Below are 12710 nucleotides of genomic sequence, written 5' to 3' on the forward strand. Positions count from 1 at the left end.
GCTTCAAATGAAATAAAAACTACTTTTGTGCAGGTTTGCAGCTCTACTAGAAGAATTCCTCTCTCCAATCTTGGTGCCCTTTTTCTTGCTCAAGTATATCTACCCGCGCACCCTAGATTTCGTCGATTTCTTTCGCAACTTTACCATATCCGTGGTCGGCGTAGGGGATGTATGTAGTTTCGCTCAAATGGATATCAGGAAACACGGAAATCCCGACTGGCAGGACGAAAAAACGACCGCGGAAGCCGGTGACGAAAGTATAATGTCCAACCAATACGATCAGGCGGAAGACGGCAAGGTGGAATTGTCGTTGATGCACTTTACCGTCACTAATCCTAATTGGCAACCGCCGCAGGAGGCTATGGATTTTGTTGAGCAGGTCAATTTGGAGTCTCATGGACTTTTGAATAGTAAGTTAATTTGTTTAATCTAAGGTGGGGCTAGTGCGAACAAAATATATAACATTTCATAGTTAATACTTAATTACCATGAAAATTGCCTTATTTAAATTAAGACTTCTTTAACTTTGGTCGCATAATTGTGAGTATTAACCTAAGAGTACTATTTAGATGACAAAAATATAATATCTTCAAAATGTGTATATTGATGCACTGATCTAGGGCGAGAAATGTTGCAAATTTTGCTAATATCAAGTGTTCCATATGGGGCTAATGCAGAAATCCTACACATTAATTCTCGGATAATAGTACATAATGCTTTTGTCCCGCTGGCGCTGTTTTCACCTAGAAATACCCGGTTTTGTTTGTTTACCATATAATGTCATGGCCTATAAATCTGTACCGTTTTCATGAAGAAAAACTCTATTTTCATTAAGTTTTCCCAATTGCATTTTTATCCCACGATTGGTTCCGATGATGTTCGTGAGTCGTCGGCATCCAAATTCCTGCGATGGGTATAAAAAGGTTCCAGGTCCACCAAGGTGACATTCGTCGCAGTAAGGTCGTACCATACCTTTCGAGCGAAGTACCAGTATTTTCTCCGGATTTCAATATTTACATTAAAACTTTGTTTGGACGTTGACAGTGTGAATTGGGTTAGGTAAGAGCCACCTGTTGACAGTTGACCGGCCGCTTCCAAGCTCGTGTATTAAGATCTTTATCGAATCCGTTGCTATTGATATCGTTCCGTCCCGTTCAATTTATTTTTAAAACTGTGGTTTGGACATTATCTTTCTTCGTGTTTTGTAGGTCAGGTAGTAAACGGGTGATTAAACCAACGTTTCATTAGTTCCGGTCGCGAAAAGTTACATTCTTGTTTGCAACCAGAGAAACACTCACTGCAGATTTATTTTGTATTTAATTGATAATTTTTACTGTTGACTTTTTATTTTCTGCTCTGTCTGCGGCCGTACCGTTCCGTTTAATTGTATGATTGATGAAAACTACTGCTTGGACACTATCTTTCTTCGTGTGTTGGACACTTTTGTTCATTTAGTTTTAAGCAACCAAACCTGTTACTTATTAGTATTTGTTATAATAAAGATTAAGAGCAAAAAGGTCTCATTATAACCGGACAGTCTACTTTCAATCTCTACCTGGTTTCTCCACTGTCTAAAAGCTTACCCGAAAGGCTAGAGGGGACTCTAAGCTCCTTTAATTACTTGGAGTGGCGCCCCGAGGCATTTTGTCGATTTGAAGTATAATCTTAATAGTTTTTAGAATACATGTTTATTACTTGCTAATAGCTTCGCGGTATTGAGGCAATCAAATTTTTAATAGCGTTTTTCAGAAGATTGATCCAAACTTGACTGATTGATGATTGTTTATTCGGAAGCAAACAGTGTTCGAATACGACGTTCTACTTGGGCCCACAAATTCTCAATTGAGTTGAGGTCGGGGGATTGTGCCGGATACCCAAAACTTGAACGTTGTGTTCTCAAAACAATTCGCGAAGAGTCTTTTGAATCGTTACAATACGAATACGTTGAAATAAAATAAGTTAATTTTTCAACGACAACCTGCAATTATTGCATTTTTATTGAGGCATAAAAATACGGAAGCGAGATCGAAGGTTAACAAAGCTATGTAAATCAAGTAAATAATGTATATATCCGAGAGAGAAAAAAACTAATTACAATTTTAAATTAAAGAATAAGCTGATGGCGTAGCGACTAGTAAAATGATAATAATTCACCACAGGATGTTTTAATTTTATCTTTTTTTCCAAGGTATTATACAGAGATTCTTAAAAAAATTATATGTTTTAAAAATATTTAGTTTAAAATGATACAAAATTGAGTTTTCTTTGGTTTTAATGGTTTAGATTATTGTTGTCTGTCACTTTGTTGTGGATCAACTCAATTCTTTGAATTTCAGCGATAATTATATTCCTCCAAGGACCATTTTGAGAAAATCTTAATGCGTCTGTCGGTTCATATTGTTGTTTTTCTTGCCCTTTAAAATTGGTTGTCACTAATGCCAATCAATCAACCAAGCTCTATAAATAAACCTTCTTTAATTTCATCAATAAGTATTGTCGGCATACCCTCAGCACTCTATGAATAGAATATTAATCTATATTCCCATTGTTGTTTCTTCTACCCAGGTAGCAAAATGACGTCTTAAAGACGTCGTTTTTCGTACTTTTTGGTTTATATGATGAGTCATTTTATTAACCACCGGTACTACCGTATTGTCTATTTTAACCACAAAGTCTTAAAAAATATGTTCTATGTTATTTCTATTGGATCCTAGAAATAAGAGACACGATTTTGAAGGGTTTAGTTTCAAATTATGAGCCTTAGCATATATATGTAAATTAGTCAAGTCGGAATTAAATTGTGTTTGTGCGTATCGTAAGGAGTTTAATGAGAACGATGTATAAATCTGAGAATCATCTGCGTATTGTTGTAGTTTTGAATAAGATATACTATTTTTCATATCAGCAACGTATAATGAGAATAGTAAGGGTGCTAATAGAGATCCCTGAGGTACCCCAGTGGTAATAGGAGTAAATTCAGATTTTGAATATAAGGGGTGAGAATCAATCTCCACGCATTGAAACCTGCTGGTCAGGTAGGATCTTAGTAGGGCAATAGAAGTATTAGAAAAACCAAAGAAATTTAATTTAGCTAGCAGCATATCATGATTTAGAATGTCAAATGCCTTACTAAAATCCAGCAAACATACGGTTGTTACTTGTTTTTGTTCTTCATAGTGCCTAATATCATTCATAAGATTTACCAGACAAGTAGTTGTACTAAAATGTTTCCTAAACCCGGATTGACATTTAGGTATAATTTTATAGGAATTTGAAAATGCAGTAATTTGATTATACATGTGTCTCTCTAGAACCTTAGACAAAACAGGTAAAATACTAATAGGGCGTAGATCTTTAGCTTCTTTAGGGTTTGAGAGAGACTTTTGCAAATGGTTTAATGATAGCCTTTTTCCACACGCCTGGAAATTGATTTTCTGAGATTCAGGAATTAATAGTATTGAGGAGCAGTTTGCTACATAAAGGAAGACAAGTAATAACATCTCTTATTGCTAATCCATCATGGCCTACTGAATTAGTACCAATTGATGCTGTAATATCTTTTAAAATAGTCAATAAAAGTTAACCCTCTTTGGGTATTAATACACTAAGGCGCCTCAGTGTATGTTGTACAACGAATATGGTGCAGGTGAACCCGGGTTCAATTCTCGGTATTGTTTATTTTTTATTTTTTTTTTTACTTTAAAATTTTGATTTTATTTTAATGAATTATGTAATTTAAAAAAACAATATTTACCTGTGGTAAAAGAAAGTCATTTGAAAGACCACAAAGAAGACGCCATTGTGCATTGAGTATATGAACGGTTAACCTGAAATGACCAATCAGGATGGCATAAAGACGTCTTTCACTGACGTTCACACGACAAAGTAACGTTGTGACAAACAAAAAGTCTGTGACCCTAATGCGACCTAAAAATAACGTCATTTGACGTCATCTTGCTACCTGGGTAGTGCTCTCTGAATGATTTCTTCCGAATGAAGATTTAATAATAGCGGCGATAGTACATAAACTTGCCTTACTTACACCACGTTGTATTTTTCTTGGAGTTTCTTCTCTTCTTCTGGGAGTTTAATAACCCTTTTGATATTAGCCGTCTATTCGGTAAATATAAATGAATTAATTTTCTCTCGCGATCTTGGTCAGGAAGTTGCAAAACACATGTGATATTAGCACACCTATCCGTGAAATAGAATAAATCAGCTTTTTTTTGTTAAGATTGATGTCACAGGTTGTTAAAGTCCAGTTCAGAAATCTGTTAGAATCTTTGATGTGCCGCGAATAGTCCGTGTGCCTGTGTTGCTTGTATTGTCACATGACATGTATGTTTAAATCGCAAAATTTTATGTGGAAGAAGTCATAAAGTTATATTCTAAGCGATATTTAATCATTCCATTAGATAAATAAATGTTTTAAACATTTTTAAAAAAATGTATACATTTGATTCGTAAAATTTGAGAACATACGCCCACATACTATTTTGTTAGATGGCTGGCCTGTCACAGCCACTCAAGCGTGAAAAGTTGTACAGGTCCGACCTTTTTTTGGGTTGGATTGGATTGGGTTGGGTTGTGGTTGATTTTATAAAGTTAGAAATTCAGGATAGTTGATGGCAAGATAATATTTAATTTAAAGATAAGATTTAAGTACGTAAAATCAGTTTAACCAAAAATTTGTATTAAAGTTTAGTTTTTAGCGCCATCAGTGGGGTGTTTATAATAAGTATTTTCACAACCCAGCCAACCCAACCCAACTATTAAAGGTGATTATAGGAGACCCATCCTTAAAGATCTCTTTAAAAACACGACGAAAGTAATACAAAAACAGCCCAAAAATTTATCTGGGTTACGGCCCCGTAATCCTCAAAATCAGTGGGAGAGAGAGATACGAAATCACTTGCACAGCCTAAAGTAGGAATCGCCAGAACGCAGTTTATCTTTGTTTAATAGACTGGCTAAAAAGAGGTGAGAAGTCTGTGAGTGCTGGGAGTGTAAAATGTTTTGTAAGATGCTTGGATTTTAGTCCGCGGTCAATTTTTTGATATTATTTTCTTGTGATTATCACTTTCTTTCTAAAAATTGACATTTTCAAAAGAATATTAAAAAATAGTGTAAAACATGCGATTTTACGTATATATTTAAAATGATTTCATAGATAAATTATATAAAATTTTGCCATTTAAACATGTATATCAGGCAACAATAAATACGACATAGGCGCACGGATCTCTGAACTAGACTTTACATTAATGATATCAAATAATAGATGGTAGCACATTTTTCAAAAATAAAAAGTTTTTAAGATCATGATCTGCACTTCCCCGCCTTTACTTATATGTATTTCGAAAATAAAAACGCGTTGAATGACAAACTAAACTAACTATAATAAACTGAACTCGTAGTATCGGCCAACCCCGACTACAGTTAATTACATTCTAAAAACTTTTCCCACCAGATTCGGATTATAATTACTACCGAGGCCGCAGTCTGGATCCGGTGAATGGCCCTTTTGGAGTGCTATCCAGCATGGAATTGCTAAACGGTTCGCCGGCGGATGAACCCGTGCGTGGACGCTCCGCTTCGGCCACAATGCGCCCTTCGATCTTCAAGGGAGCCATCCGTTCCTCGATCTTGTCACCGCCCATGCGATCTTCGTTTTTGCAACCGGGCAGCACCGCAGGCTCTAGAATAAGCATGTTTAATCTACGTTCCGAGGGACCGGACCAGTTTACCACCGAACAGAACATGCGCGCGAGCACTGTTATATTACACAATCGGAACGTTATGAGGTATGTTGTTTTGTTATTTATTTATTAGGTTTTTTTTAAGTATCTATAGTGGACATTTATTTATTAGAGCACTTTAATGTTTTTTTTTTTTTTTTAATTTGACATTAAAGCGATATTTTAGCGAGTAAGCGTCTTACTCGGTTGCCTTACAATGTCTTAAGCGTTACGTCATCATATGGTTGCGCTCGAATGACGTCATGTCTAACAGCTGTCGGAGTCTAATGTAAATATTAGCTATACCTTTCATCTAAACTATGAAAACACCCATTTGTCTAAGTTTTCAAAACGTTTTGAGTTTAAATACTAAACTAACGAAATCCGATCTCATACATTTTAAGGATCAAATCAAGAGGAAATACAATAAACAAAAAAGTTACTGGCGTAAACATAACCTCACTTATATTTTTTTCACACAGAAATAAACACAAACTAATCAAAAATTAATTAAAAAAAAATATCCGCGCAACCTCACCTTTACGTTCTTCACTGTATTTTTTGCAAATCTATTTGCTCTTTTGATAATTTATTATTTCCTGCATTTTTATTTGGTTTGGGTGTCGTAACTGTTAATGTACATGAGACATTAATATTAAATAAATTAAAACTAATACTAAGAAATATAATGCTTCTACTCTAAAAAATTATCAAAAAATTGATATAAATATTTATTGTTTATTATTGTTTGTATAACTTCCCTTTGACTTTGACCTATCGAACTTATTAGCGGTATACGCTTAAAACGCCTTATACGGTAACGTCATGACTTGATCGCTCGAATGAGATGTCTTAAAGACGCTTATAGCCGCTTACTCGCTAAAATATGGCTTAAGATGGTTTGCCAAATCGAAAGGGTGATAATTGGATACTTTCGACATTCAAAAAATTAGTTTGCAAGATACAAGGATGATTTACTATTCATTTGCGGTAACTGTAACCGCAAAGAAAGGGGGAAGAAGGCCATAAGTACCAGTGGCGGCTCGTGGTTAGGTGAGAGATGCGTTCTGGGGCCGTATTTTTGAAACCATTCGACTTTGATTCGCATACGAAATTAGAGGATTTCGCACGAAAAATCGATATTCGTATTTTCGACCGCTTCGTATGCGAACTTTTTCGCATGCGGTGTATCGAATGGGTATATACCATTCGAATTTCAAGTTCGTGTGCGATTCTGCCACTTGTCTTGTTTTGATTTTAAACTAGCTTTGTTTTTTTGTTAATTTGTTGGTTGGTTAAGTATTTTCGTAGTGTTTTTTTATTGTTTATTGAAAAAAAAAATAGCAATAATCAAATGGCAAGATTAAACAATCTTGTGCAAAGAAACGTCGTCGATGCACTGGAAGATACTAAAACTCTGGCAGATAGAAGGAATAGGATGTACTCTTCATTTCTTGACCCATTTGAAATGTATGCAGATGCTTAATTTAATAAATTATATAAATTAAGCAAGCCTATTACGATAGAATGATTAAGCATATTACAATGATGTGATCTTTATGTGCTCCTGAGACTGTGTAATCTATCCACTAGTTTTATATAAGGATTGTGCAGTTTTAGCCGAAAAATTTTGGGTGAAATTGCCCGACTTTAATTCCGGGTGCTCTTCCATAAATGAAATTAGTTCTTTCTTTCGCTCACTCGACACAAAACCGCAATATTTTTTTATTTTTTGAATTCATTTAAAAAAAAGTCAATTCGCAAAAACCCAAGAAACGCCATGAAAAAACCTGAAAATTCCCTGATGTTTTTAAACTTAAATTTTAGGTTAGGGTAAAAAATTCTTATCGTCTTCATCCCGGTTGACACGGCCTCCAATAGCACTCGACTTTGCTACGTTGTCACTACATTTCATGTTCGCATGCGAATGAAATTTCGAATGCTGTTCAAAAATGCACTTTTTAATTCGTGTGCGAATTTTGCCGCTCGACTTTGTTCGCATTCGAGGATTCTCGCATGGTTTCGAAAATACGGCCCCTGCACATTCATCGATAAAATATAAAAGATTGCAAAAAAGGGGAAAAACGCGGAGAAATCAAAGATGTTTTTTTAAACTAGACAAAATTAAACTTTTCCTTATAGCTTTCATTAAATGGTGTTTATATAGGTATTCTTATTAAAAAAAACTAGTATTAAGTCCAGATATGTGTCTAAAAACAGCCCCTTTTTGACATTTTACCTTCCAAAAATATATCAAATAAACATAAAAAGAACATGCAACTTGCGAACTTTTGCCAACCAAAATTTTGCCTTGTATATATACACTATCGGACAAAAGTAGAGAAACTTCTAAAAATTCTTTGATTTACGGAAACCATGTATTTAAATTAAATATTTACTACAAATATTGTAGTTCTCAACAACTGCGTTTTTTTACCGCATTTTACATGCCTCTTATCAGTTGTTTATTTACAATAAAAGAATTCAAATATTTTCGGATGGACATAAGTAGAGAAACCTAAATATCAATCGTCCAAATTTAGTATTTAGTTCGCTTTACGTGAGTTCTGTTGATAGTTTTGCATAGTTTTTTTAATCAACATGCCTCGCGGAAGATATTTGTCTGAAGACCTTCGTAGAAAAATAGTTGATGCACACAAGAGTGGTATACGACAAGTGGACATTAGTAAAACGCTTAATTTGCATAAGTCCGTTGTTAGCAAGACAATTTCTAATTTTAAAACACGAAATTCAACAAAAAGCATTAAAAAAAGTGGCCGCCCAAGAAAAACAACCAAACACATGGAAATGATGATAAAAAGAATTGCCCAGTCTGATCCTCACAAATCAGCAAATAAAATTTTAAGTGAATTACCTGGTGGTAATGTTAGTTCTAAGACCATACAAAGACGACTGAGGGAAGGAGGATTATTTAGTAGAAGAGCCGCTAAAAAGCCGTTTATTAGCAAGAAGAATCAGAAGGCCCGACTCAACTTTGCACAAAAATATTTGCATTGGACAACCAACGACTGGAAAAAAGTTCTTTTTACTGATGAAAGTAAGTTCAATTTGTTTGGGTCCGATGGAATCTCATGGGTACATCGACCACAAGGCAAAAGATTCGATCCAAGATATACACAGCCTACGGTAAAGCATGGTGGTGGCTCCTGCATGGTATGGGGTTGCTTCTCTGGGTTCGGTACAGGACCATTACACATCATTGAGGGTATCATGGATCGATTTGTGTATTTAGACATCCTACAAAATGTAATGCTACCCTTTGCTGAGGATAATTTACCTTTGACTTGGATATTCCTACAAGATAACGACCCCAAACATAAATCAAAGGTTGTCAAAGATTGGTTTTTATCGGAAAATATTAGGGTTATGGACTTTCCTGCGCAAAGTCCCGATCTTAACCCGATTGAAAACCTCTGGGAGGAACTAGACCGGCGTGTAAGGCAACATCAGATCAGTAATAAAAATGATCTTATGAAAGTTTTACAAGATTCCTGGAATTCTATTGGAGAGGAAACCATTATGAAACTGTTGGAATCCATGCCAAATCGATGCCGCGAGGTGATTGCCAATAAGGGATACTCTACTTACTATTAATTTTTCTAAGATAGAAATAAGAAATAACTTGTACTTTTGGAATAAAATTTAGTTTCTCTACTTTTGTCTCATAAATATTTTGTTTAATTAAATTAAATCTTAGGATTTTCTTCTACAATTTATTTTACTTTATACAAATTAAGTCTTAACAATTATTGTTGATTTTCATTATGTGTAGAACTGCATTAGTTTTGAAGTATTCAAATAAAACGCAAATTTAAAAAGTTTCTCTACTTTTGTCCGATAGTGTATATATATTTTTAAATTTATATTTATAATTACATCGTAACCTATAATAGTTATTTTTTTGAAGATTAAGTTTATTCTTCGATTTTTTTTGGCTGCAAATTTGTCTATAACCATCTCGTTGAAGTTTACAGTTTGCGTGACGATTTGCTTTTCCATTGAAAGCATCGATAGTGCTACCAGACGTTCTTCCACCATAGAATTACGTAAAAATGTTTTGATGCGCTTTAAAGTGGAGAAAGAACGTTCGGCTTCAGCTGTCGACATCGGAATAGTTATGAGTATTTCCAAGAGCTTTTTAGTTTCTGGAAATGAATCGGTCAAATTATTTTCTATGAGTAATTTTAAAAAAGGTATTGCTCCTTGTATCTCCCTGCAGTCTGGTCTGGAGTAAATCACTGAAAGCTCTGTTTTTAAACGCTCCTTATCAAAATTGGGGTATGAATCGCAAGTTACTTTTAATTTTTCATCAGGAAAATAATTAATATAGCTAGCGAACTGGTCAGAATACAGCAATGAAGCAGCTAATAAATGATTTTTAAAATGAAATCTATCCTTAGCGCAATTAATAATTATGTCACAAACTTCCAACGCAGCAATACGGTGATCGAATTGACTGTCATATTTTCTTTTTCTTTTAGGAGGTCCTACTTCACATCCAAGCAAGGATGCAATATCTTTGGCTTCATTAATAATTTCGTCAATTGAACTTCTTACTGTCGTAATGCTCTGCTCAAAAACTTTTACGTATTTTGTGGTTGATTTCTACAGGATCAATTTTTCGTTTTTGTAATTCGTTGTACAGGATATCGGTGTGTGGCATAATACGGTGAAAAAATGTTAGCCAGAAAATAAACTTTGAATCCTGTAACATTCTTCTTATTGAGGAAGCTGCGGTACATGCCATTGAGTTAATAAATGAATTTTCTATTTCTTCCATGCATTCAAGCATAGATTCCCGATGTTAACTGTTCTAATATTAAAATTCCAACGTGTTGGTGCTCCGTGGGGAATTCTTTTCCCAACAATTCTATTAAGCACAGCTACGCGCTGCGGAGAATTTTTAAAAAATAAGGGAATTTCCTGAAGATTGCCAAAAAAAACTCGAACTTGGGAGCTCTCAGATGCTGCCTTAGACATTATTAAATTCAACTGGTGCGCATAGCAGTGTACAAAATGAGCAAATTTGTACTGATCTTTAATTCGCGCCTGAACACCAGTATTTCTGCCACTCATTACTGCTGCTCCATCGTAGCTTTGAGCTATCAACTTATCCTTAGAATTTTCTAAAATCGGGTCTAAGACACTGCGAATATCAGCAGTCAAACTTTCTGCATTAAAATTTTGTGGCTCCAAATAAGTTCAGAACCGTTCAACCGGATCCCCATTTTGGATATATCTAAAAATTACAACCATTTGAGATTTGGCTGACACATCCGTTGTTTCATCTGCTATAACGGAAATATATGGAGCTGTGCGAATCTCGTCTAAAATTTTTTCGTGGCAAACTTCCAATATACAATCCAAAATGTCATTTTGAATATCTTTTGATATACCTTTAAATACACTCGAGTCTTTTAAATGTTCCGCCACTGTTTTATCAAGTTCAGCTGTAAAATATCAGACCACGAAAAATACCTGGGTTTTCCGATGTCAAAGTTTCATCGTTTTCATTTTAGATAACACATACCTGTTTGTTACGTTCTTGTTATATAATCGAATATTTGTCCAATAGGCACTGTCCAACTTTTCACGAATATTAACACTACCTAACAAACCTAGATTCATTACATTGTTTAAATGATTTCTTGATGATTCGTGGCGTTTAATTTTTTCACTTAGATGCACCAGGTCAGTTACACCAACTACAGTCCAAGATTTGTCCCCACCAAATAAAAGACACGGAAAACAAAAAAGAGCATTTTTTTTATTACATCCGCATATCCAGTTATTTCTAGCATAAATATCTGGAGTAAAAATTCTTTTATATGATTTTCCACGGCTTGAACCACACTTTTCTATTAAAATATCGGGCAACGGCCGCTCTTCCTCTTTTAGTTTTATTTTTTCTTCGTACGTAAATTGGGAGAATTGTTTTATATTAATCAAATTATACACCACATTCATTTTTAGGGTATAGAGATCAGCTGACACAGCACAACACACAACGCAAAAAAAACAATTAACAAGTAAATGCAAAACCGTCAACAGTCAGCAGAATTACTGCAACTGATTGCAGCTCCGTTCCGACTTAAAATTCGCTATCTAAACTTATGGCGAAGTGCGGTGCGGGGCGAGGAAAAGGGCTCAACGCGGAGCACAGAACTCGAATGTGGTCCAGCTAGGTTGCGTTAATGGCATTGCAACTGTAGTGATTGGCATGCCAACAGTTTTTACTTGGCCGACTGTAATAATCAGGTGTTCGTTCGGGGCGCGTTGAAGCGCGGATTGAAGGCATTGAGACCTACTATATGGCGTTCTCGGCCGAAAATATACAGTTTTATTACTTTGTTAGGTTTTAATTTTATTTTACTTAGAAAAATATTAAATAATTTCAAAAATAGTTAATCTGTATGAAAATGTTGAGGGTTCTGCAGCTCTGCAGCTCTTATGCACTAGCCGCCCCTGATAAGTACTGTAAAAACCCCATTTCGAACTTGGTCTCGAGGCGTTTTCAGTGGCGCACACTATCAATTAAAAAAATGTTGGATATTTTACCTTTTTACTTTGTACTTACCTGGTTTTTAAAATTTTTATCACCAAGGATAAAAGTGATTGATTTTGTACACCTATATTAATGGACTCGGGAAATTTATTCTTAACACGTTTAATTTTTTTCTTCCTAACACGATTTGAAGTAAATTTTTTAAATGTTTTTATTTTCATTATAAAACAAAAAAAAATAAACAAAACACAAGTAAAATTAAACATTACAATCTAAGGACTTTATACATAATGAATAATATATACATATGTATATTTATAGATATAGTAATCTTGCTTAAATTTATACTAATAAACGCAAAAAAATTTTCATTGTTTCTTAGTCAGAATCAGGATCAATGTTTTCTTCTTCCAAATCGTCTAAGTCATCACTTTCAGCATCCTCAT

The 12710-nt window shown here is 34.7% G+C and overlaps 1 protein-coding gene across 1 annotated transcript in view; it reads left to right on the forward strand.

The window, feature by feature from the left end:
* Window positions 1-12710, forward strand: part of LOC126739138 (autophagy-related protein 9A) — a 34690-nt gene that overhangs the window by 14983 nt on the left and 6997 nt on the right. The window contains exons 10-11 of the mRNA XM_050444675.1: window positions 34-410; window positions 5471-5804. Of these exons, the coding sequence (XP_050300632.1) occupies window positions 34-410; window positions 5471-5804 (711 nt within the window). The remainder of the gene's footprint in view (window positions 1-33; window positions 411-5470; window positions 5805-12710) is intronic.

The sequence above is a fragment of the Anthonomus grandis genome, chromosome 8 (assembly GCF_022605725.1).
Source record: "Anthonomus grandis grandis chromosome 8, icAntGran1.3, whole genome shotgun sequence".
NCBI classification, from domain to species: domain Eukaryota; kingdom Metazoa; phylum Arthropoda; class Insecta; order Coleoptera; family Curculionidae; genus Anthonomus; species Anthonomus grandis.